Raw genomic sequence first — 27,236 nt, 5'->3', positions numbered from 1 at the left:
AGATTACATTCAGATCAACCCTGATCTTGTTGAATGGGGGATGTCAGGTGGAGGGAAGGGGTAAGGGATAGGGAGGTAGGAGGAAGGGCCGTGTGAGTCACGGGGTGAGGGATGGAGAAGGAGGGTGAGGGGAGGCTGAGGAAGGGAAGGGGTGGGTGAGGGAGGTGGGGAGTGGTGGTCTCCGGAGGGAAGGAGGGGAGGGGGGGTGGGGGTTGATACAGCTGGGTGATGAAGGGCTCATTATTTCAATGAGCTGGAGACATGGGCGCACGCAGGCAGCTCAGATCACACAGGCTTCCCTGTTCCCTCATGAATCTTAAAATAACCTGCTTTCAATGTCAAATTAGGTGAAGGAGCTTTGAGGGCCCAACGAAAACAAGCGAGGGGCGGTGTGGAGCGGAGAGAGAGCGGAGAATTGCTAACAGAAATACTGGCGATTAGCCACTGAATTGCATAAACAAAGCAACAAGGGTGCGTTTGCTTCTCACTAAAAGGGGAGGCTGAACCAACCTCTGCTGATATTTTCTGAAGCTGAACAGAACCACCCTCCTGAATTTCACTCGTGGGTTGATGCAGGGAACTGCTCGGTCAGAGTGCAGCCCTCTGTCCAGGCTGGAACAATGACCTGCCCTTCTCACTTGCTGACAGCCCTCGTGCTCTGTGCAGCCGCCTTGGTGATGCGCGGTGAAGCCGGGAGACGGCCAGCAAGATGGGTGAGTGCGACCGGCAGTGTTGACAAGCAACGCCACCACCCCGCGCCCCTCACCCCCCCCCTCCCACTGGCAACATTCCTGGTCACGTGGCCGCGACCCTCCATCGCCTGTTTGCTACGTCTCCCCTCGGCCTTGTGAGGAGGCTCGAAGGTTCGGGTCGCTGTCGCGTTGTCAACCCCTGCCTGTCCTCCAGTAGTGGCCGTGGGATCTTTTACAGCCACCTGACAGCGCAGACAGGGGGTCCCGCGTTTAACATCACATCTCCAAAGACAGCCGCTCCTACAGTGCGTTACTCCCTCAGTACTGACCCTCCGACAGTGCGGCGCTCCCTCAGTACTGACCCTCCGACAGTGCGACAATCCCTCGGTACTGACCCTCCGACAGTGCGTTACTCCCTCAGTACTGACCCTCCGACAGTGCGGCGCTCCCTCAGTACTGACCCTCCGACAGTGCGGCAATCCCTCGGTACTGACCCTCCGACAGTGCGTTACTCCCTCAGTACGGACCCTCCGACAGTGCGTTACTTCCTCAGTACTGACCCTCCGACAGTGCGGCACTCCCTCAGTACTGACCCTCCGACAGTGCGGCACTCCCTCAGTACTGACCCTCCGACAGTGCGTTACTCCCTCAGTACGGACCCTCCGACAGTGCGTTACTCCCTCAGTACTGACCCTCCTACAGTGCGTTACTCCCTCAGTACTGACCCTCCTACAGTGCGTTACTCCCTCAGTACGGACCCTCCGACAGTGCGGCAATCCCTCGGTACTGACCCTCCGACAGTGCGTTACTCCCTCAGTACGGACCCTCCGACAGTGCGGCGATCCCTCGGTACTGACCCTCCGACAGTGCATTACACCCTCGGTACTGACCCTCCGACAGTGCAGCGCTCCCTCAGTACTGACCCTCCAACAGTGCGGCACCGCCTCAGTACTGACCCTCCGACAGTGCATTACACCCTCGGTACTGACCCTCCGACAGTGCAGCGCTCCCTCAGTACTGACCCTCCAACAGTGCGGCACTGCCTCAGTACTGACCCTCCGACAGTGCGGCGCTCCCTCAGTGCTGACCCTCCGACAGTGCAGCACTCCCAGGGTACTGGCACCAGGGGGACGTACGGCCTGGATTATGGAGCCCACGTCTCTTGAGCGGGGTCTCAAAGCCACAACCAATAGCAATGGCATTGAAGAGTTAACCTGCGGTGCTTGGTGGGAGTGGGTTCCCAGGTACACCTGATGGGGTACGAACAGCAGGGGTTTCTCCATGATGAGCCCTGAATGAGGCAGCTGGGGTCTTTACAACAATCTCTCAACATCTGCTTTATTGATCCCAGATTTTCATTTCCGGATTTTAATCAGTTCTCAAGGTGCCCTGGTGGGGATCGGAACTCATTATTAACCTTTGCGATCGGGTTGTACAGTGACAGTAACATAACAATAGACCACAATAGCACCAGTTCACCCACTGCACTGCTGAGCACCCTCGAAGATGTGTATTCAACTTGAAATTCTCCATCTTTACAGAGACTCGGACGGGACACAGAGGCAGCTGGAACGGTAAGCAGTCTTTGTTGAGTACACCTGTGTCGAACTGTCTTTAAAATTGACAGAGGGAGAGACAGAAGGATGGGCATTTCTGTGGCACCTTTCACCAGCTCAGGGTGTTCCAAAGCGCCTCACAGCCAAGGAAGGAGTTGTTTTCAAATTCTCCTCCCTGGCTTAGGGGGGGGGGGGGGTAAGACGAGGGACAAAAGTGCAAAGTGAATGAGGGTTCTGGAATAAAAACAAAAAGTGCTGGAAATACTCGGCAGGTCCGGGCAGCGTCTGTGGAGAGAGAAGCAGAGTTAACGTCTCAGGTTAGTGACTGGCAAAGGTTCGAAAAGAATTTGGTTTTAAGCAAAATGGAGGGGAGGGGTGCGCTGGAGAGAACAAAGGGGAAGGTGTTTGATCGGGCAGAGGGCAGGAGAGATTAAATAACAAAGCTGTCCTGGGATCGAGTGTGTTAATGCTTGTGGTGAAAGACCAAGCATTGGTACAGAGAGAGTGTGAATAGCAGAATAATGAGCAGCTCCGACTACATGAAAAACAGGCACATGGTTAAAAAAGAAAAAGTTTTAATAAAAGGGCAGTCATGCTCTGAAGTTGTTGAACTCAATGTTCAGCCCACAAGGCTGTAGAGTGATTAATCGAAAAAGTCCGTCTCCATGAAGCTTTGTAATGATATAGCACAGGGGGAGATGGATTCAGAATGTCCAACTGGATTTCCAGTAACACAGAGACAACTTGCCCGCCTCTCTGGGTGAAGCCAAGAAGAGTGGAATGGAGAAGTTCAGGTTAGTTTAAGTCCAATTCGAATCCCTCAGCACTGCGGTTTTGAGACCCTGCATCAGAGTCTTGAGTCCCATAATCCAGGCCCAACACTCCCCCCCGGTGCCACTACTGAGGGAGCACCGCACTGTCGGAGGGTCAGTACTGAGGGAGTGTCGGAGGGTCAGAACTGAGGAGCGCCGCACTGTCGGAGGGTCAGTACTGAGGGAGCGCCGCACTGTCGGAGGGTTAGTACTGAGGGAGTATCGGAGGGTCAGAACTGAGGAGCGCCGCGCTGTCGGAGGGTCAGTACTGAGGGAGTGCCGCACTGTCGGAGGGTCAGTACTGAGGGAGTGCCGCACTGTCGGAGGGTTAGTACTGAGGGAGTGTCGGAGGGTCAGAACTGAGGAGCGCCGCACTGTTGGAAGGTCAGTACTGAGGGAGCGCCGCACTGTCGGAGGGTCAGTACTGAGGGAGTGCCGCACTGTCGGAGGGTTAGTACTGAGGGAGTGTCGGAGGGTCAGAACTGAGGAGCGCCGCACTGTCGGAGGGTCAGTAATGAGAGAGCGCCGCACTGTCGGAGGGTCAGTACTGAGGGAGCACCGCACTGTCGGAGGGTCAGTACTGAGGGAGCGCCGCACTGTCGGAGGGTCAGTACTGAGGGAGCGCCGCACTGTCAGAGGGTCAGTACTGAGGGAGCACCGCACTGTCGGAGGGGCAGTACTGAGGGAGCGCCGCACTGTCGGAGGAGCCGCCTTTCATTAAACCAAGTCCCCAATCAGCCATCTCAACCGGACGTCAAAGATCCCACAGCCACTGTTGTAAGACGAGCGGAGAGTGCAGGGGAATTGGGGGTGGGGGCAGATTTCTCCCTGGTATTCAACTCTTAACCAATATCACTAAAAAGAAAATGGACGATCGCGGACATTTATCACATTTCCGTTTGCGGGATCTTGCTGTGCACAAATTGGCTGCCGCCTTTCCTGCATCACAACAGTGACTACACTTCAAAAACTCCTCCATTGGCCACGGAACGTCCTGAGGTGGTGAAAGGGGCAGGAGATGCGAATCTGTCCTTACTCCTGTTGTGCCCACTTGGGTCAGACTTTCACCATCAGCCCTCAGCCCCAGTAAAGCCCCTGTCACCCACTAGAGTCACCCACAAAGGTAATAGGTTCTGAGCAAGTGGAAAGGTGGGGGGGGGGGGGCGGTGGTTTGTGGGCGGGGACGGGGGGAGAGAAGCAGAACGAAAGGGAAGGTGTGTGATCGGGCAGAAGGTAGGTGGGATTAAATGACAAAGACGTCGCGCAACAAAGGCAAAGGGAGTGGTAATAGTTGCGTTGAAAAACAAAGCATTCGTCAAAGGGGAGCGTTAATGGCAAAATAATGAACAGCTCTGTCCAAAGGCAAAACCCTGAAAAACCGTGTTTAAAACCGGCCCATGGTTCAAAAATAAAAATAAATCAGATTTTTAAAAAGGCAGTCGCACTCCGAAATTGTTGAACTCAATGTTGAGTTCGGAAGGCGGCAGAGTGTTTAATCGGAAAATGAGCTGCTGTTCCTCGAGTTTGCGTTGAGCTTCGCTGGCACACGGCAGCAGGCCAAGGGCTGAAATGTGGGCATAGCAGCAGGGGGGTGAATTAATATGGCCAGCAACCGGAAGCTCGGGGTCCTGCTTGCAGACTGAGCGGAGATGTTCCGCAAAGCGGTCACCCAGTCTGCGTTTGGTCTCCCCAGTGTAGAGGAGACCACACTGTGAGCAGTGAATACAGTATACTGCATTGAAAGAAGTACAAGTAAATCGCTGCTTCACCTGAAAGGAGTGTTTGGGGCCTGGGATAGTGAGGAGAGAGGAGGTAAATGGGCAGGTATTACACCTCCTGCGATTGCAGGGGAAGGTGCCATGGGACGGGGACGGGGTGGTGGGGGGAATGGAGGAGTGGATCAGAGTGTCGCGGAGGGAACGATCCCTTCGGAATGCTGACAGGGGAAGGGAGGGGAGGATGCGTTTGGTAGTGGCATCACGCTGGAGGTGGCAGAAATGGCAGAGGATGATCCTTTGGATATGGAGGCTGATGGGGTGGAAAGTGAGGACAAGGGGAACCCTGTCGCGGTTCCGGGAGGGAGGGGAAGGGGTGAGGGTAGAGGTGCGGGAAATGGGCCGGACACGGTTGAGGGCCCTGTCAACCACAGTGGGGGGGGAATCCTCGGTTGAGGAAAAAGGAAGACATATCAGAAGCACTGTCATGGAAGGTAGCATCATCAGAGCAGATGCGTCAGAGACGGAGAAACTGGGAGAATGGAATGGAGTCCTTCCAGGAGGTAGGGTGTGAAGAAGTGTAGTCGAGGTAGCTGTGGGAGTCGGTGGGCTGATAATGGATATTGGTAGACAGCCTATCCCCAGAGATGGAGACAGAGAAGTCGAGGAAGGGAAGGGAAGTGTTGGAGATGGACCATGTAAAGGTGAGAGAAGGTGGAACTTAGAAGTAAAGTTGATAAAGTTTTCCAGTTCTGGGCGGGAGCAGGAAACTGCACCGATACAGTCATCAATGTACCGGAAAAAGAGTTGAGGGAGGGGGCCTGAGTAGGACTGGAACAAGGAATGTTCGACATATCCCACAAAAAGACAGGCATAACTAGGACCCATGCGGGTACCCATAGCGACACCTTTTACTTGGAGGATGTTAGTGGAGATTGAGCTGGTAATGGGGGACAGGGATCTCAGTGAACGGTGCAACCAACAGTCTATCTCCCTTCACCATTCAGTGGAATGGAAAAACATAAAGACTGTCGAGCCTGCTCCAGCATTCAAGATGATCAGGGCTGATCTTGGGCTTCAACTCCACTTTCCTGCCTGCTCCCCATATCCTTTGAATCCAAGAAATCTGGCGACCTCAATCTTAAAGCTACTTTGCTCCTCCAGCTGCTGATTACTGACTTCCTGGTCAGCTCAACGGTCGTCTCCAGGTACGCACTGACGACAGTGCGGAGCGCAGTCCACAATCCCGGCTCGGAGTCCCAGGAGGCAGTCTTCGAAATGGACCTGCCAAAAGACGCCTTCATCTCCAACTTCACTCTGTAAGTGACGTAGCCTCCTGGCAGGCCTGCAAACTCCAAGCAGGGACATCGTCAAATAACTGGCTGGGGGAGAGGGAGCTGGATTAACATCAGTAGAGATACAGTCAGTAACACAGGGGGCTGGGGGAGAGTGGTTACTGAGTGACAGTGTGAGGGAGCTGGATTAACATCAGTAGAGATACAGTCAGTAACACAGGGCGCTGGGGGGAGAGGGGTTACTGAGAGACAGTGTGAGGGAGCTGGATTAACATCAGTAGAGATACAGTCAGTAACACAGGGCGCTGGGGGGAGAGGGGTTACTGAGAGACAGTGTGAGGGAGCTGGATTAACATCAGTAGAGATACAGTCAGTAACACAGGGTGCTGGGGGGAGAGGGGTTACTGAGAGACAGTGTGAGGGAGCTGGATTAACATCAGTAGAGATACAGTCAGTAACACAGGGCGCTGGGGGGAGAGGGGTTACTGAGAGACAGTGTGAGGGAGCTGGATTAACATCAGTAGAGATACAGTCAGTAACACAGGGCGCTGGGGGGAGAGGGGTTACTGAGTGACAGTGTGAGGGAGCTGGATTAACATCAGTAGAGATACAGTCAGTAACACAGGGCGCTGGGGGAGAGTGGTTCCTGAGTGACAGTGTGAGGGAGCTGGATTAACATCAGTAGAGATACAGTCAGTAACACCGGGCGCTGGGGGGAGAGGGGTTACTGAGTGACAGTGTGAGGGAGCTGGATTAACATCAGTAGAGGTACAGTCAGTAACACAGGGCGCTGGGGGGAGAGGGGTTACTGAGTGACAGTGTGAGGGAGCTGGATTAACATCAGGAGAGATACAGTCAGTAACACAGGGCGCTGGGGTGAGAGGGGTTACTGAGTGACAGTGTGAGGGAGCTGGATTAACATCAGTCGAGATACAGTCAGTAACACAGGGCGCTGGGGGGAGAGGGGTTACTGAGTGACAGTGTGAGGGAGCTGGATTAACATCAGTAGAGATACAGTCAGTAACACAGGGTGCTGGGGGGAGAGGGGTTACTGAGTGACAGTGTGAGGGAGCTGGATTAACATCAGTAGAGATACAGACAGTAACACAGGGCGCTGGGGGAGAGGGGTTACTGAGTGACAGTGTGAGGGAGCTGGATTAACATCAGCAGAGATACAGTCAGTAACACAGGGCGCTGGGGGGAGAGGGGTTACTGAGTGACAGTGTGAGGGAGCTGGATTAACATCAGTAGAGATACAGTCAGTAACACAGGGCGCTGGGGGGAGAGGGGTTACTGAGTGACAGTGTGAGGGAGCTGGATTAACATCAGTAGAGATACAGTCAGTAACACAGGGCGCTGGGGGGAGAGGGGTTACTGAGAGACAGTGTGAGGGAGCTGGATTAACATCAGTAGAGATACAGTCAGTAACACAGGGCGCTGGGGGGAGAGGGGTTACTGAGTGACAGTGTGAGGGAGCTGGATTAACATCAGTAGAGATACAGTCAGTAACACAGGGCGCTGGGGGGAGAGGGGTTTCTGAATGACAATGTGAGGGAGCTGGATTAACATCAGTAGAGATACAGTCAGTAACACAGGGCGCTGGGGGGAGAGGGGTTACTGAGTGACAGTGTGAGGGAGCTGGATTAACATCAGTAGAGATACAGTCAGTAACACAGGGCGCTGGGGGGAGAGGGGTTACTGAGTGACAGTGTGAGGGAGCTGGATTAACATCAGTAGAGATACAGTCAGTAACACAGGGCGCTGGGGGGAGAGGGGTAACTGAGTGACAGTGTGAGGGAGCTGGATTAACATCAGTAGAGATACAGACAGTAACACAGGGCGCTGGGGGAGAGGGGTTACTGAGTGACAGTGTGAGGGAGCTGGATTAACATCAGTAGAGATACAGTCAGTAACACAGGGCGCTGGGGGAGAGTGGTTACTGAGTGACAGTGTGAGGGAGCTGGATTAACATCAGGAGAGATACAGTCAGTAACACAGGGCGCTGGGGGGAGAGGGGTTACTGAGTGACAGTGTGAGGGAGCTGGATTAACATCAGTAGAGATACAGTCAGTAACACAGGGTGCTGGGGGGAGAGGGGATACTGAGTGACAGTGTGAGGGAGCTGGATTAACATCAGTAGAGATACAGTCAGTAACACAGGGCGCTGGGGGGAGAGGGGTTAGTGAGTGACAGGGTGAGGGAGCTGGATTAACATCAGTAGAGATACAGACAGTAACACAGGGCGCTGGGGGGAGAGGGGTTACTGAGTGACAGTGTGAGGGAGCTGGATTAACATCAGTCGAGATACAGTCAGTAACACAGGGTGCTGGGGGGAGAGGGGTTACTGAGTGACAGTGTGAGGGAGCTGGATTAACATCAGTAGAGATACAGTCAGTAACTCAGGGCGCTGGGGGGAGAGGGGTTACTGAGTGACAGTGTGAGGGAGCTGGATTAACATCAGTAGAGATACAGTCAGTAACACAGGGCGCTGGGGGGAGAGGGGTTACTGAGTGACAGGGTGAGGGAGCTGGATTAACATCAGTAGAGATACAGACAGTAACACAGGGCGCTGGGGGGAGAGGGGTTACTGAGTGACAGTGTGAGGGAGCTGGATTAACATCAGTCGAGATACAGTCAGTAACACAGGGTGCTGGGGGTAGAGGGGTTACTGAGTGACAGTGTGAGGGAGCTGGATTAACATCAGTAGAGATACAGTCAGTAACTCAGGGCGCTGGGGGGAGAGGGGTTACTGAGTGACAGTGTGAGGGAGCTGGATTAACATCAGTAGAGATATAGTCAGTAACACAGGGTGCTGGGGGGAGAGGGGATACTGAGTGACAGTGTGAGGGAGCTGGATTAACATCAGTAGAGATACAGTCAGTAACACAGGGTGCTGGGGGGAGAGGGGTTACTGAGTGACAGTGTGAGGGAGCTGGATTAACATCAGTAGAGATACAGTCAGACACACAGGGCGCTGAGGGGAGAGGGGTTACTGAGTGACAGTGTGAGGGAGCTGGATTAACATCAGTAGAGATACAGTCAGTAACACAGGGTGCTGGGGGGAGAGGGGTTACTGAGTGACAGTGTGAGGGAGCTGGATTAACATCAGTAGAGATACAGTCAGTAACACAGGGCGCTGGGGGGAGAGGGGTTACTGAGTGACAGTGTGAGGGAGCTGGATTAACATCAGTAGAGAAACAGTCATTAACACAGGACACTGGGGGGAGAGAGGTTACTGAGAGACAGTGTGAGGGAGATGGATTAACATCAGTAGAGATACAGACAGTAACACAGGGCGCTGGGGGAGAGGGGTTACTGAGTGACAGTGTGAGGGAGCTGGATTAACATCAGTAGAGATACAGTCAGTAACACAGGGCGCTGGGGGGAGAGGGGTTACTGAGTGACAGTGTGAGGGAGCTGGATTAACATCAGTAGAGATACAGTCAGTAACACAGGGCGCTGGGGGAGAATGGTTACTGAGTGACAGTGTGAGGGAGCTGGATTAACATCAGGAGAGATACAGTCAGTAACACAGGGCGCTGGGGGGAGAGGGGTTACTGAGTGACAGTGTGAGGGAGCTGGATTAACATCAGTCGAGATACAGTCAGTAACACAGGGCGCTGGGGGGAGAGGGGTTACTGAGTGACAGTGTGAGGGAGCTGGATTAACATCAGTAGAGATACAGTCAGTAACACAGGGTGCTGGGGGGAGAGGGGTTGCTGAGTGACAGTGTGAGGGAGCTGGATTAACATCAGTAGAGATACAGACAGTAACACAGGGCGCTGGGGGGAGAGGGGTTACTGAGTGACAGTGTGAGGGAGCTGGATTAACATCAGTAGAGATACAGACAGTAACACAGGGCGCTGGGGGGAGAGGGGTTACTGAGTGACAGTGTGAGGGAGCTGGATTAACATCAGTAGAGATACAGACAGTAACACAGGGCGCTGGGGGGAGAGGGGTTACTGAGTGACAGTGTGAGGGAGCTGGATTAACATCAGTCGAGATACAGTCAGTAACACAGGGCGCTGGGGGGAGAGGGGTTACTGAGTGACAGTGTGAGGGAGCTGGATTAACATCAGCAGAGATACAGTAAGTAACACAGGGCGCTGAGGGGAGAGGGGTTACTGAGTGACAGTGTGAGGGAGCTGGATTAACATCAGTAGAGATACAGTCAGTAACACAGGGTGCTGGGGGGAGAGGGGATACTGAGTGACAGTGTGAGGGAGCTGGATTAACATCAGTAGAGATACAGTCAGTAACACAGGGCGCTGGGGGGAGAGGGGTTACTGAGTGACAGTGTGAGGGAACTGGATTAACATCAGTAGAGAAACAGTCATTAACACAGGACACTGGGGGGAGAGAGGTTACTGAGAGACAGTGTGAGGGAGATGGATTAACATCAGTAGAGATACAGACAGTAACACAGGGCGCTGGGGGAGAGGGGTTACTGAGTGACAGTGTGAGGGAGCTGGATTAACATCAGTAGAGATACAGTCAGTAACACAGGGCGCTGGGGGGAGAGGGGTTACTGAGTGACAGTGTGAGGGAGCTGGATTAACATCAGTAGAGATACAGTCAGTAACACAGGGCGCTGGGGGAGAGTGGTTACTGAGTGACAGTGTGAGGGAGCTGGATTAACATCAGGAGAGATACAGTCAGTAACACAGGGCGCTGGGGGGAGAGGGGTTACTGAGTGACAGTGTGAGGGAGCTGGATTAACATCAGTCGAGATACAGTCAGTAACACAGGGCGCTGGGGGGAGAGGGGTTACTGAGTGACAGTGTGAGGGAGCTGGATTAACATCAGTAGAGATACAGTCAGTAACACAGGGTGCTGGGGGGAGAGGGGTTGCTGAGTGACAGTGTGAGGGAGCTGGATTAACATCAGTAGAGATACAGACAGTAACACAGGGCGCTGGGGGGAGAGGGGTTACTGAGTGACAGTGTGAGGGAGCTGGATTAACATCAGTAGAGATACAGACAGTAACACAGGGCGCTGGGGGGAGAGGGGTTACTGAGTGACAGTGTGAGGGAGCTGGATTAACATCAGTAGAGATACAGACAGTAACACAGGGCGCTGGGGGGAGAGGGGTTACTGAGTGACAGTGTGAGGGAGCTGGATTAACATCAGTCGAGATACAGTCAGTAACACAGGGCGCTGGGGGGAGAGGGGTTACTGAGTGACAGTGTGAGGGAGCTGGATTAACATCAGCAGAGATACAGTAAGTAACACAGGGCGCTGAGGGGAGAGGGGTTACTGAGTGACAGTGTGAGGGAGCTGGATTAACATCAGTAGAGATACAGTCAGTAACACAGGGTGCTGGGGAGAGAGGGGATACTGAGTGACAGTGTGAGGGAGCTGGATTAACATCAGTAGAGATACAGTCAGTAACACAGGGCGCTGGGGGGAGAGGGGTTACTGAGTGACAGTGTGAGGGAGCTGGATTAACATCAGTAGAGATACAGTCAGACACACAGGGCGCTGAGGGGAGAGGGGTTACTGAGTGACAGTGTGAGGGAGCTGGATTAACATCAGTAGAGATACAGTCAGTAACACAGGGTGCTGGGGGGAGAGGGGTTACTGAGTGACAGTGTGAGGGAGCTGGATTAACATCAGTAGAGATACAGTCAGTAACACAGGGCGCTGGGGGGAGAGGGGTTACTGAGTGACAGTGTGAGGGAGCTGGATTAACATCAGTAGAGAAACAGTCATTAACACAGGACACTGGGGGGAGAGAGGTTACTGAGAGACAGTGTGAGGGAGATGGATTAACATCAGTAGAGATACAGACAGTAACACAGGGCGCTGGGGGAGAGGGGTTACTGAGTGACAGTGTGAGGGAGCTGGATTAACATCAGTAGAGATACAGTCAGTAACACAGGGCGCTGGGGGGAGAGGGGTTACTGAGTGACAGTGTGAGGGAGCTGGATTAACATCAGTAGAGATACAGTCAGTAACACAGGGCGCTGGGGGAGAGTGGTTACTGAGTGACAGTGTGAGGGAGCTGGATTAACATCAGGAGAGATACAGTCAGTAACACAGGGTGCTGGGGGGAGAGGGGTTACTGAGAGACAGTGTGAGGGAGATGGATTAACATCAGTAGAGATACAGACAGTAACACAGGGCGCTGGGGGAGAGGGGTTACTGAGTGACAGTGTGAGGGAGCTGGATTAACATCAGTAGAGATACAGTCAGTAACACAGGGCGCTGGGAGGAGAGGGGTTACTGAGTGACAGTGTGAGGGAGCTGGATTAACATCAGTAGAGATACAGTCAGTAACACAGGGCGCTGGGGGAGAGTGGTTACTGAGTGACAGTGTGAGGGAGCTGGATTAACATCAGGAGAGATACAGTCAGTAACACAGGGTGCTGGGGGGAGAGGGGTTGCTGAGTGACAGTGTGAGGGAGCTGGATTAACATCAGTAGAGATACAGACAGTAACACAGGGCGCTGGGGGGAGAGGGGTTACTGAGTGACAGTGTGAGGGAGCTGGATTAACATCAGTAGAGATACAGACAGTAACACAGGGCGCTGGGGGGAGAGGGGTTACTGAGTGACAGTGTGAGGGAGCTGGATTAACATCAGTCGAGATACAGTCAGTAACACAGGGCGCTGGGGGGAGAGGGGTTACTGAGTGACAGTGTGAGGGAGCTGGATTAACATCAGTAGAGAAACAGTCATTAACACAGGACACTGGGGGGAGAGAGGTTACTGAGAGACAGTGTGACGGAGATGGATTAACATCAGTAGAGATACAGTCAGTAACACAGGGCGCTGGGGGAGAGGGGTTACTGCGTGACAGTGTGAGGGAGCTGGATTAACATCAGTAGAGATACAGTCAGTAACACAGGGCGCTGGGGGGAGAGGGGTTACTGAGTGACAGTGTGAGGGAGCTGGATTAACATCAGTAGAGATACAGTCAGTAACACAGGGCGCTGGGGGGAGAGGGGTTACTGCGTGACAGTGTGAGGGAGCTGGATTAACATCAGTAGAGATACAGTCAGTAACACAGGGCGCTGGGGTAGAGTGGTTACTGAGTGACAGTGTGAGGGAGCTGGATTAACATCAGGAGAGTTACAGTCAGTAACACAGGGCGCTGGGGGGAGAGGGGTTACTGAGTGACAGTGTGAGGGAGCTGGATTAACATCAGTCGAGATATAGTCAGTAACACAGGGCGCTGGGGGGAGAGGGGTTACTGAGTGACAGTGTGAGGGAGCTGGATTAACATCAGTAGAGATACAGTCAGTAACACAGGGTGCTGGGGGGAGAGGGGTTGCTGAGTGACAGTGTGAGGGAGCTGGATTAACATCAGTAGAGATACAGACAGTAACACAGGGCGCTGGGGGGAGAGGGGTTACTGAGTGACAGTGTGAGGGAGCTGGATTAACATCAGTAGAGATACAGACAGTAACACAGGGCGCTGGGGGGAGAGGGGTTACTGAGTGACAGTGTGAGGGAGCTGGATTAACATCAGTAGAGATACAGACAGTAACACAGGGCGCTGGGGGGAGAGGGGTTACTGAGTGACAGTGTGAGGGAGCTGGATTAACATCAGTCGAGATACAGTCAGTAACACAGGGCGCTGGGGGGAGAGGGGTTACTGAGTGACAGTGTGAGGGAGCTGGATTAACATCAGCAGAGATACAGTAAGTAACACAGGGCGCTGAGGGGAGAGGGGTTACTGAGTGACAGTGTGAGGGAGCTGGATTAACATCAGTAGAGATACAGTCAGTAACACAGGGTGCTGGGGGGAGAGGGGATACTGAGTGACAGTGTGAGGGAGCTGGATTAACATCAGTAGAGATACAGTCAGTAACACAGGGCGCTGGGGGGAGAGGGGTTACTGAGTGACAGTGTGAGGGAGCTGGATTAACATCAGTCGAGATACAGTCAGTAACACAGGGCGCTGGGGGGAGAGGGGTTACTGAGTGACAGTGTGAGGGAGCTGGATTAACATCAGTAGAGATACAGACAGTAACACAGGGCGCTGGGGGGAGAGGGGTTACTGAGTGACAGTGTGAGGGAGCTGGATTAACATCAGTAGAGATACAGACAGTAACACAGGGCGCTGGGGGGAGAGGGGTTACTGAGTGACAGTGTGAGGGAGCTGTATTAACATCAGTAGAGATACAGACAGTAACACAGGGCGCTGGGGGGAGAGGGGTTACTGAGTGACAGTGTGAGGGAGCTGGATTAACATCAGTCGAGATACAGTCAGTAACACAGGGCGCTGGGGGGAGAGGGGTTACTGAGTGACAGTGTGAGGGAGCTGGATTAACATCAGCAGAGATACAGTAAGTAACACAGGGCGCTGAGGGGAGAGGGGTTACTGAGTGACAGTGTGAGGGAGCAGGATTAACATCAGTAGAGATACAGTCAGTAACACAGGGTGCTGGGGGGAGAGGGGATACTGAGTGACAGTGTGAGGGAGCTGGATTAACATCAGTAGAGATACAGTCAGTAACACAGGGCGCTGGGGGGAGAGGGGTTACTGAGTGACAGTGTGAGGGAGCTGGATTAACATCAGTCGAGATACAGTCAGTAACACAGGGCGCTGGGGGGAGAGGGGTTACTGAGTGACAGTGTGAGGGAGCTGGATTAACATCAGTAGAGATACAGACAGTAACACAGGGCGCTGGGGGGAGAGGGGTTACTGAGTGACAGTGTGAGGGAGCTGGATTAACATCAGTAGAGATACAGACAGTAACACAGGGCGCTGGGGGGAGAGGGGTTACTGAGTGACAGTGTGAGGGAGCTGGATTAACATCAGTAGAGATACAGACAGTAACACAGGGCGCTGGGGGGAGAGGGGTTACTGAGTGACAGTGTGAGGGAGCTGGATTAACATCAGTAGAGATACAGTCAGTAACACAGGGCGCTGGGGGGAGAGCGGTTACTGAGTGACAGTGTGAGGGAGCTGGATTAACATCAGCAGAGATACAGTAAGTAACACAGGGCGCTGACGGGAGAGGGGTTACTGAGTGACAGTGTGAGGGAGCTGGATTAACATCAGTAGAGATACAGTCAGTAACACAGGGTGCTGGGGGGAGAGGGGATACTGAGTGACAGTGTGAGGGAGCTGGATTAACATCAGTAGAGATACAGTCAGTAACACAGGGCGCTGGGGGGAGAGGGGTTACTGAGTGACAGTGTGAGGGAGCTGGATTAACATCAGTAGAGAAACAGTCATTAACACAGGACACTGGGGGGAGAGAGGTTACTGAGAGACAGTGTGAGGGAGATGGATTAACATCAGTAGAGATACAGACAGTAACACAGGGCGCTGGGGGAGAGGGGTTACTGAGTGACAGTGTGAGGGAGCTGGATTAACATCAGTAGAGATACAGTCAGTAACACAGGGCGCTGGGGGGAGAGGGGTTACTGAGTGACAGTGTGAGGGAGCTGGATTAACATCAGTAGAGATACAGTCAGTAACACAGGGCGCTGGGGGAGAGTGGTTACTGAGTGACAGTGTGAGGGAGCTGGATTAACATCAGGAGAGATACAGTCAGTAACACAGGGCGCTGGGGGGAGAGGGGTTACTGAGTGACAGTGTGAGGGAGCTGGATTAACATCAGTCGAGATACAGTCAGTAACACAGGGCGCTGGGGGGAGAGGGGTTACTGAGTGACAGTGTGAGGGAGCTGGATTAACATCAGTAGAGATACAGTCAGTAACACAGGGTGCTGGGGGGAGAGGGGTTGCTGAGTGACAGTGTGAGGGAGCTGGATTAACATCAGTAGAGATACAGACAGTAACACAGGGCGCTGGGGGGAGAGGGGTTACTGAGTGACAGTGCGAGGGAGCTGGATTAACATCAGTAGAGATACAGACAGTAACACAGGGCGCTGGGGGGAGAGGGGTTACTGAGTGACAGTGTGAGGGAGCTGGATTAACATCAGTAGAGATACAGACAGTAACACAGGGCGCTGGGGGGAGAGGGGTTACTGAGTGACAGTGTGAGGGAGCTGGATTAACATCAGTCGAGATACAGTCAGTAACACAGGGCGCTGGGGGGAGAGGGGTTACTGAGTGACAGTGTGAGGGAGCTGGATTAACATCAGCAGAGATACAGTAAGTAACACAGGGCGCTGAGGGGAGAGGGGTTACTGAGTGACAGTGTGAGGGAGCTGGATTAACATCAGTAGAGATACAGTCAGTAACACAGGACACTGGGGGGAGAGAGGTTACTGAGAGACAGTGTGAGGGAGATGGATTAACATCAGTAGAGATACAGTCAGTAACACAGGGCGCTGGGGGGAGAGGGGTTACTGAGTGACAGTGTGAGGGAGCTGGATTAACATCAGTAGAGATACAGTCAGTAACACAGGGCGCTGGGGGGAGAGGGGTTACTGAGTGACAGTGTGAGGGAGCTGGATTAACATCAGTAGAGATACAGTCAGACACACAGGGCGCTGAGGGGAGAGGGGTTACTGAGTGACAGTGTGAGGGAGCTGGATTAACATCAGTAGAGATACAGTCAGTAACACAGGGTGCTGGGGGGAGAGGGGTTACTGAGTGACAGTGTGAGGGAGCTGGATTAACATCAGTAGAGATACAGTCAGTAACACAGGGCGCTGGGGGGAGAGGGGTTACTGAGTGACAGTGTGAGGGAGCTGGATTAACATCAGTAGAGAAACAGTCATTAACACAGGACACTGGGGGGAGAGAGGTTACTGAGAGACAGTGTGAGGGAGATGGATTAACATCAGTAGAGATACAGACAGTAACACAGGGCGCTGGGGGAGAGGGGTTACTGAGTGACAGTGTGAGGGAGCTGGATTAACATCAGTAGAGATACAGTCAGTAACACAGGGCGCTGGGGGGAGAGGGGTTACTGAGTGACAGTGTGAGGGAGCTGGATTAACATCAGTAGAGATACAGTCAGTAACACAGGGCGCTGGGGGAGAGTGGTTACTGAGTGACAGTGTGAGGGAGCTGGATTAACATCAGGAGAGATACAGTCAGTAACACAGGGTGCTGGGGGGAGAGGGGTTACTGAGAGACAGTGTGAGGGAGATGGATTAACATCAGTAGAGATACAGACAGTAACACAGGGCGCTGGGGGAGAGGGGTTACTGAGTGACAGTGTGAGGGAGCTGGATTAACATCAGTAGAGATACAGTCAGTAACACAGGGCGCTGGGGGGAGAGGGGTTACTGAGTGACAGTGTGAGGGAGCTGGATTAACATCAGTAGAGATACAGTCAGTAACACAGGGCGCTGGGGGAGAGTGGTTACTGAGTGACAGTGTGAGGGAGCTGGATTAACATCAGGAGAGATACAGTCAGTAACACAGGGTGCTGGGGGGAGAGGGGTTGCTGAGTGACAGTGTGAGGGAGCTGGATTAACATCAGTAGAGATACAGACAGTAACACAGGGCGCTGGGGGGAGAGGGGTTACTGAGTGACAGTGTGAGGGAGCTGGATTAACATCAGTAGAGATACAGACAGTAACACAGGGCGCTGGGGGGAGAGGGGTTACTGAGTGACAGTGTGAGGGAGCTGGATTAACATCAGTCGAGATACAGTCAGTAACACAGGGCGCTGGGGGGAGAGGGGTTACTGAGTGACAGTGTGAGGGAGCTGGATTAACATCAGTAGAGAAACAGTCATTAACACAGGACACTGGGGGGAGAGAGGTTACTGAGAGACAGTGTGACGGAGATGGATTAACATCAGTAGAGATACAGTCAGTAACACAGGGCGCTGGGGGAGAGGGGTTACTGCGTGACAGTGTGAGGGAGCTGGATTAACATCAGTAGAGATACAGTCAGTAACACAGGGCGCTGGGGGGAGAGGGGTTACTGAGTGACAGTGTGAGGGAGCTGGATTAACATCAGTAGAGATACAGTCAGTAACACAGGGCGCTGGGGTAGAGTGGTTACTGAGTGACAGTGTGAGGGAGCTGGATTAACATCAGGAGAGATACAGTCAGTAACACAGGGCGCTGGGGGGAGAGGGGTTACTGAGTGACAGTGTGAGGGAGCTGGATTAACATCAGTCGAGATACAGTCAGTAACACAGGGCGCTGGGGGGAGAGGGGTTACTGAGTGACAGTGTGAGGGAGCTGGATTAACATCAGTAGAGATACAGTCAGTAACACAGGGTGCTGGGGGGAGAGGGGTTGCTGAGTGACAGTGTGAGGGAGCTGGATTAACATCAGTAGAGATACAGACAGTAACACAGGGCGCTGGGGGGAGAGGGGTTACTGAGTGACAGTGTGAGGGAGCTGGATTAACATCAGTAGAGATACAGACAGTAACACAGGGCGCTGGGGGGAGAGGGGTTACTGAGTGACAGTGTGAGGGAGCTGGATTAACATCAGTAGAGATACAGACAGTAACACAGGGCGCTGGGGGGAGAGGGGTTACTGAGTGACAGTGTGACGGAGCTGGATTAACATCAGTCGAGATACAGTCAGTAACACAGGGCGCTGGGGGGAGAGGGGTTACTGAGTGACAGTGTGAGGGAGCTGGATTAACATCAGCAGAGATACAGTAACTAACACAGGGCGCTGAGGGGAGAGGGGTTACTGAGTGACAGTGTGAGGGAGCTGGATTAACATCAGTAGAGATACAGTCAGTAACACAGGGTGCTGGGGGGAGAGGGGTTACTGAGTGACAGTGTGAGGGAGCTGGATTAACATCAGTAGAGATACAGTCAGTAACACAGGGTGCTGGGGGGAGAGGGGATACTGAGTGACAGTGTGAGGGAGCTGGATTAACATCAGTAGAGATACAGTCAGTAACACAGGGCGCTGGGGGGAGAGGGGTTACTGAGTGACAGTGTGAGGGAGCTGGATTAACATCAGTAGAGATACAGTCAGTAACACAGGGCGCTGGGGGGAGAGGGGTTACTGAGTGACAGTGTGAGGGAGCTGGATTAACATCAGTAGAGATACAGTCAGTAACACAGGGCGCTGGGGGGAGAGGGGTTACTGAGTGACAGTGTGAGGGAGCTGGATTAACATCAGTAGAGATACACTCAGTAACACAGGGCGCTGGGGGGAGAGGGGTTACTGAGTGACAGTGTGAGGGAGCTGGATTAACATCAGTAGAGAAACAGTCATTAACACAGGACACTGGGGGGAGAGAGGTTACTGAGAGACAGTGTGAGGGAGATGGATTAACATCAGTAGAGATACAGTCAGTAACACAGGGTGCTGGGGGGAGAGGGGTTACTGAGAGACAGTGTGAGGGAGATGGATTAACATCAGTAGAGATACAGTCAGTAACACAGGGCGCTGGGGGGAGAGGGGTTACTGAGTGACAGTGTGAGGGAGCTGGATTAACATCAGTAGAGATACAGTCAGTAACACAGGGCGCTGGGGGGAGAGGGGTTACTGAGAGACAGTGTGAGGGAGCTGGATTAACATCAGTAGAGATACAGTCAGTAACACAGGGCGCTGGGGGGAGAGGGTTTACTGAGTGACAGTGTGAGGGAGCTGGATTAACATCAGTAGAGATACAGTCAGTAACACAGGGCGCTGGGGGGAGAGGGGTTACTGAGTGACAGTGTGAGGGAGCTGGATTAACATCAGTAGAGATACAGTCAGTAACACAGGGCGCTGGGGGGAGAGGGGTTACTGAGTGACAGTGTGAGGGAGCTGGATTAACATCAGTAGAGATACAGTCAGTAACACAGGGCGCTGGGGGGAGAGGGGTTACTGAGTGACAGTGTGAGGGAGCTGGATTAACATCAGTAGAGATACAGTCAGTAACACAGGGCGCTGGGGGGAGAGGGGTTACTGAGTGACAGTCTGAGGGAGCTGGATTAACATCAGTAGAGATACAGTCAGTAACACCGGGCGCTGGGGGGAGAGGGGTTACTGAGTGACAGTGTGAGGGAGCTGGATTAACATCAGTAGAGATACAGACAGTAACACAGGGCGCTGGGGGAGAGGGGTTACTGAGTGACAGTGTGAGGGAGCTGGATTAACATCAGTAGAGATACAGTCAGTAACACAGGGCGCTGGGGGAGAGTGGTTACTGAGTGACAGTGTGAGGGAGCTGGATTAACATCAGGAGAGATACAGTCAGTAACACAGGGCGCTGGGGGGAGAGGGGTTACTGAGTGACAGTGTGAGGGAGCTGGATTAACATCAGTAGAGATACAGTCAGTAACACAGGGCGCTGGGGGGAGAGGGGATACTGAGTGACAGGGTGAGGGAGCTGGATTAACATCAGTAGAGATACAGACAGTAACACAGGGCGCTGGGGGGAGAGGGGTTACTGAGTGACAGTGTGAGGGAGCTGGATTAACATCAGTCGAGATACAGTCAGTAACACAGGGTGCTGGGGGGAGAGGGGTTACTGAGTGACAGTGTGAGGGAGCTGGATTAACATCAGGAGAGATACAGTCAGTAACTCAGGGCGCTGGGGGGAGAGGGGTTACTGAGTGACAGTGTGAGGGAGCTGGATTAACATCAGTAGAGATACAGTCAGTAACACAGGGCGCTGGGGGGAGAGGGGTTACTGAGTGACAGGGTGAGGGAGCTGGATTAACATCAGTAGAGATACAGACAGTAACACAGGGCGCTGGGGGGAGAGGGGTTACTGAGTGACAGTGTGAGGGAGCTGGATTAACATCAGTCGAGATACAATCAGTAACACAGGGTGCTGGGGGGAGAGGGGTTACTGAGTGACAGTGTGAGGGAGCTGGATTAACATCAGTAGAGATACAGTCAGTAACACAGGGCGCTGGGGGGAGAGGGGTTACTGAGTGACAGGGTGAGGGAGCTGGATTAACATCAGTAGAGATACAGACAGTAACACAGGGCGCTGGGGGGAGAGGGGTTACTGAGTGACAGTGTGAGGGAGCTGGATTAACATCAGTCGAGATACAATCAGTAACACAGGGTGCTGGGGGGAGAGGGGTTACTGAGTGACAGTGTGAGGGAGCTGGATTAACATCAGTAGAGATACAGTCAGTAACTCAGGGCGCTGCGGGGAGAGGGGTTACTGAGTGACAGTGTGAGGGAGCTGGATTAACATCAGTAGAGATACAGTCAGTAACACAGGGCGCTGGGGGGAGAGGGGTTACTGAGTGACAGTGTGAGGGAGCTGGATTAACATCAGTAGAGATACAGTCAGTAACACAGGGCGCTGGGGGAGAGTGGTTACTGAGTGACAGTGTGAGGGAGCTGGATTAACATCAGTAGAGATATAGTCAGTAACACAGGGTGCTGGGGGGAGAGGGGATACTGAGTGACAGTGTGAGGGAGCTGGATTAACATCAGTAGAGATACAGTCAGACACACAGGGCGCTGAGGGGAGAGGGGTTACTGAGTGACAGTGTGAGGGAGCTGGATTAACATCAGTAGAGATACAGTCAGTAACATAGGGTGCTGGGGGGAGAGGGGTTACTGAGTGACAGTGTGAGGGAGCTGGATTAACATCAGTAGAGATACAGTCAGTAACACAGGGCGCTGGGGGGAGAGGGGTTACTGAGTGACAGTGTGAGGGAGCTGGATTAACATCAGTCGAGAAACAGTCATTAACACAGGACACTGGGGGGAGAGAGGTTACTGAGAGACAGTGTGAGGGAGATGGATTAACATCAGTAGAGATACAGACAGTAACACAGGGCGCTGGGGGAGAGGGGTTACTGAGTGACAGTGTGAGGGAGCTGGATTAACATCAGTAGAGATACAGTCAGTAACACAGGGCGCTGGGGGGAGAGGGGTTACTGAGTGACAGTGTGAGGGAGCTGGATTAACATCAGTAGAGATACAGTCAGTAACACAGGGCACTGGGGGGAGAGGGGTTACTGAGTGACAGTGTGAGGGAGCTGGATTAACTTCAGTAGAGATACAGTCAGTAACACAGGGCACTGGGGGGAGAGGGGTTACTGAGAGACAGTGTGAGGGAGCTGGATTAACATCAGTAGAGAAACAGTCATTAACACAGGACACTGGGGGGAGAGAGGTTACTGAGTGACAGTGTGAGGGAGCTGGATTAACATCAGTAGAGATACAGTCAGTAACACAGGGCGCTGGGGGGAGAGGGGTTACTGAGTGACAGTGTGAGGGAGCTGGATTAACATCAGTAGAGATACAGACAGTAACACAGGGCGCTGGGGGGAGAGGGGTTACTGAGTGACAGTGTGAGGGAGCTGGATTAACATTAGTAGAGATACAGACAGTAACACAGGGCGCTGGGGGGAGAGGGGTTACTGAGTGACAGTGTGAGGGAGCTGAATCAACATCAGTAGAGATACAGTCAGTAACACAGGGTGCTGGGGGGAGAGGGGTTACTGAGTGACAGTGTGAGGGAGCTGGATTAACATCAGTAGAGATACAGTCAGTAACACAGGGTGCTGGGGGGAGAGGGGTTACTGAGTGACAGTGTGAGGGAGCTGGATTAACATCAGGAGAGATACAGTCAGTAACTCAGGGCGCTGGGGGGAGAGGGGTTACTGAGTGACAGTGTGAGGGAGCTGGATTAACATCAGTAGAGATACAGTCAGTTACACAGGGCGCTGGGGGGAGAGGGGTTACTGAGTGACAGGGTGAGGGAGCTGGATTAACATCAGTAGAGATACAGACAGTAACACAGGGCGCTGGGGGGAGAGGGGTTACTGAGTGACAGTGTGAGGGAGCTGGATTAACATCAGTAGAGATACAGTCAGTAACACAGGACACTGGGGGGAGAGGGGTTACTGAGTGACAGTGTGAGGGAGCTGGATTAACATCAGTCGAGATACAATCAGTAACACAGGGTGCTGGGGGGAGAGGGGTTACTGAGTGACAGTGTGAGGGAGCTGGATTAACATCAGTCGAGATACAATCAGTAACACAGGGTGCTGGGGGGAGAGGGGTTACTGAGTGACAGTGTGAGGGAGCTGGATTAACATCAGTCGAGATACAGTCAGTAACACAGGGCGCTGAGGGGAGAGGGGTTACTGATTTTTGACCCAGATTTGAGGACGGGGGTCTGCACGCAGGCGGAGTAACCTCCAATGCAATTTGTTTTTAAATATCACCCACCCCCACCTCTCTTCCTCCCTCCCTCTTTCCCAACACTTCCATTGACAGAACGGTCGATGACAAGGTTTATCCGGCGGAGGTGAAGGAGAAAGAGAAGGCCCAGCAAGTGTACGATGCGGCACGGCGGAGGGGCCAGACAGCCGCACACGTGGCCACCAGGTAACCGGCTGCCCGGGGGTGCGGGGTGGGCACGGGCGGGGTGGGTCTGCATTTCTGTAGCACCTTTCGCCTCCTCAGGACCTCCCAAAGTGCTTGACACCCATTGAAGCGTGCTCACTGTTGTAATGCAGGAAAGTGAGGGTGGGGCGTGGGGGGGGGGGGGGGCGGGGCGCGGCCAATTTGCGCACAGCAAGATCCCACAAACAGCAATGTGAGAATGACCCAGATCATCTGTTTTTTTAGTGATGTTGGTTCAGGGATGAATCGCAGCCCCGGACACTGGGGACAACTCCCTCACCACTCCCTGCCCCGCTCTTCATCCAATAGTGGCCGTGGGATCATTTACACCCACTTGAGGGTCTGACGAGGGCAGCGGGTTTCATGCTGCTTCTCCACGATGCGGCGCTCCCTCAGTACTGACCCTCCGACAGTGAGGCACTCCCTCAGTACCGACCCTCCGACAGTGAGGCACTCCCTCAGTACTGACCCTCCGACAGTGAGGCACTCCCTCAGTACCGACCCTCCGACAGTGAGGCACTCCCTCAGTACTGACCCTCCGACAGTGCGGCGCTCCCTCAGTACTGACCCTCCGACAGTGAGGCACTCCCTCAGTACTGACCCTCCGACAGTGAGGCACTCCCTCAGTACCGACCCTCCGACAGTGCGGTGCTCCCTCAGTACTGACCCTCCGACAGTGCGGTGCTCCCTCAGTACTGACCCTCCGACAGTGCGGCGCTCCCTCTGTACTGACCCTCCGACAGTGCGGCGCTCCCTCTGTACTGACCCTCCGACAGTGCGGCACTCCCTCAGTACTGACCCTCCGACAGTGAGGCACTCCCTCAGTACTGACCCTCCGACAGTGCGGTGCTCCCTCAGTACTGACCCTCCGACAGTGCGGCGCTCCCTCTGTACTGACCCTCCGACAGTGCGGCACTCCCTCAGTCCTGACCCTTCGACAGTGAGGCACTCCCTCAGTACTGACCCTCCGACAGTGCGGTGCTCCCTCAGTACTGACCCTCCGACAGTGCGGCGCTCCCTCAGTACTGACCCTCCGACAGCGCGGCGCTCCCTCAGTACTGACCCTCCGACAACGCGGCGCTCGCTCAGTACTGACCCTCCGACAGTGCGGCTCTCCCTCAGTACTGACCCTCCGGCACTGCGGCACTCCCTCAGTACTGACCCTCCGACAGTGCGGTGCTCCCTCAGTACTGACCCTCTGACAGTGCGGCGCTCCCTCAGTACCGACCCTCCGACAGTGCGGCACTCCCTCAGTCCTGACCCTTCGACAGTGAGGCACTCCCTCAGTACTGACCCTCCGACAGTGCGGTGCTCCCTCAGTACTGACCCTCCGACAGTGCGGCGCTCCCTCAGTACTGACCCTCCGACAGCGCGGCGCTCCCTCAGTACTGACCCTCCGACAACGCGGCGCTCGCTCAGTACTGACCCTCCGACAGCGCGGCGCTCCCTCAGTACTGACCCTCCGACAGTGCGGTTCTCCCTCAGTACTGACCCTCCGACAGTGCGGTGCTCCCTCAGTACTGACCCTCCGACAGCGCGGCGCTCCCTCAGTACTGACCCTCCGACAGCGCGGCGCTCCCTCAGTACTGACCCTCCGACAGCGCGGCGCTTCCTCAGTACTGACCCTCCAACAGTGCGGCGCTCCCTCAATACTGACCCTCCGACAGTGCGGCGCTCCCTCAGTACTGACCCTCTGACAGTGCGGCGCTCCCTCAGTACTGACCCTCCGACAGCGCGGCGCTCCCTCAGTACTGACCCTCCGACAGTGCGGCACTCCCTCAGTACTGACCCTCCGACAGTGAGGCACTCCCTCAGTACTAACCCTCCGACAGTGCGGCGCTCCCTCAGTACTGACCCTCCGACAGTGAGGAACTCCCTCAGTACTGACCCTCCGACAGTGCGGCGCTCCCTCAGTACTGACCCTCCGACAGTGAGGCACTCCCTCAGTACTCACCCTCCGACAGTGCGGCGCTCCCTCAGTACTGACCCTCCGACAGCGCGGCGCTCCCTCAGTACTGACCCTCCGACAGTGAGGCACTCCCTCAGTACTAACCCTCTGACAGTGCGCGCTCCCTCAGTACTGACCCTCCGACAGTGAGGCACTCCCTCAGTACTAACCCTCTGACAGTGCGCGCTCCCTCAGTACTGACCCTCCGACAGCGCGGCGCTCCCTCAGCACTGACCCCCTGACAGTGCGGCGCTCCCTCAGTACTGACCCTCCGACAGTGGGGTGTTCCCTCAGTACTGACCCTCTGACAGTGCGGCGCTCCCTCAGTACTGACCCTCTGACAGCGCGGCACTCCCTCAGTACTGACCCTCCGACAGCGCGGCGCTCCCTCAGTACTGACCCTCCGACAGCGCCGCGCTCCCTCAGTACTGACACTCCGACAGTGCGGCGCTCCCTCAGTACTGACCCTCCGACAGTGAGGCACTCCCTCAGTACTGACCCTCCCACAGCGCGGCGCTCCCTCAGTACTGACCCTCCGACAGCGCGGCGCTCCCTCAGTACTGACCCTCCGACAGTGCGGCACTCCCTCAGTACTAACCCTCTGACAGTGCTGCGCTCCCTCAGTACTGACCCTCCGACAGTGCGGCGCTCCCTCAGTACTGACCCTCCGACAGTGAGGCACTCCCTCAGTACTAACCCTCTGACAGTGAGGCACTCCCTCAGTACTGACCCTCCGACAGTGCGGCACTCCCTCAGTACTAACCCTCTGGCAGTGCGGCGCTCCCTCAGTACTGACCCTCTGACAGTGCGGCGCTCCCTCAGTACTGACCCTCCGACAGTGAGGCACTCCCTCAGCACTAACCCTCTGACAGTGCGCCGCTCACTCAGTACTGACCCTCCGACAGTGCGGCGCTCCCTCAGTACTGACCCTCCGACAGTGAGGCACTCCCTCAGTACTAACCCTCTGACAGCGCGGCGCTCCCTCAGTACTGACCCTCTGACAGTGCGGCACTCCCTCAGTACTGACCCTCCGACAGTGCGGCACTCCCTCAGTACTGACCCTCCGACAGTGCGGCGCTCCCTCAGTACTGACCCTCCGACAGTGCGGCGCTCCCTCAGTACAGACCCTCCGACAGTGCGGCGCTCCCTCAGTACCGACCCTGCGCCAGGTCACCTCTAATTCTAAGCTACTCTCAGATAACTAGAACAAGTTCCGTGACCTTCTTTTGGAGGGAATCACTCTTCTCTCTACCTTTTCTAAGGCCACTGTGCAAAAGGACCAAAGCTGGGCCCAGTACTCGAGATTCATGGCCCTGGTTAGACCCACACCTGGAGTATTGTGAACAGTTCTGGGCACCACACCTTGGGAAGGATGTATTGGTCTTGGAGGGAGGGCAGTGGAGATTTTCCAGAATGATACCGGGTCTCCAAGGGTTAAATTACGAGGGGAGATTACACAAACTCGGGTTGTAGTCCCTGGAATTTAGAAGGTTAAGGGGTGATTTGATTGACAGTTTCAGGATATTTGGGGGAACTGATAGGGTAGAGAGAGAGAAACTGTTTCTGCTGGTCAGGGAGTCTAGGACTGGGAGGCAGAGGCTAAAACTGAGAGGCAGACCTTTCAGGCGTGAAATTAGGAAACATTTCTATACACAAAGGGTGGGAGAAGTTTGGAACTCTCTCCCGCAAACGGCAATCGATGCTGGATCAATTGTTAATTTTAAATCTGAGATTAATAGATTTTTGTTTTCCAAAGGTATTGAGGGATTTGGGGCAAAGGTGGGAATATGGAGTTAGGTCACATGATCAGCCATGATCTCATTGAATAATGGAACAGGCTTGAGGGGCTGAATGGCCTCCTCCTGTTCCTGTTCAGTCTGGCCAATGAGTTCCACAAGGACAAATGTTGTCCTTTGACATGTGCTGAATGGTTATATTAAAATAACAAAATACCAACAACAACCCCTTACATTTATATAGCACCTTTAATGCCGTAAATCATCCCCGTGGTGCTTCACAGGAGTGTAAATCAGGCAGAATTTGACCCCGAGCCA

General features: G+C 54.1%; 1 protein-coding gene across 1 annotated transcript in view; it reads left to right on the top strand.

The window, feature by feature from the left end:
• The window catches only part of itih6 (inter-alpha-trypsin inhibitor heavy chain family member 6), a 67,126-nt gene that overhangs the window by 7,247 nt on the left and 32,643 nt on the right, over positions 1-27,236 (top strand). The window contains exons 5-8 of the mRNA XM_068024302.1: positions 495-713; positions 2,234-2,266; positions 5,940-6,094; positions 23,106-23,216. Of these exons, the coding sequence (XP_067880403.1) occupies positions 495-713; positions 2,234-2,266; positions 5,940-6,094; positions 23,106-23,216 (518 nt within the window). The remainder of the gene's footprint in view (positions 1-494; positions 714-2,233; positions 2,267-5,939; positions 6,095-23,105; positions 23,217-27,236) is intronic.

Source organism: Heterodontus francisci, chromosome 49, assembly GCF_036365525.1.
Source record: "Heterodontus francisci isolate sHetFra1 chromosome 49, sHetFra1.hap1, whole genome shotgun sequence".
Classification (NCBI taxonomy): domain Eukaryota; kingdom Metazoa; phylum Chordata; class Chondrichthyes; order Heterodontiformes; family Heterodontidae; genus Heterodontus; species Heterodontus francisci.
This window is presented reverse-complemented; position numbering and strand designations above follow the sequence as displayed.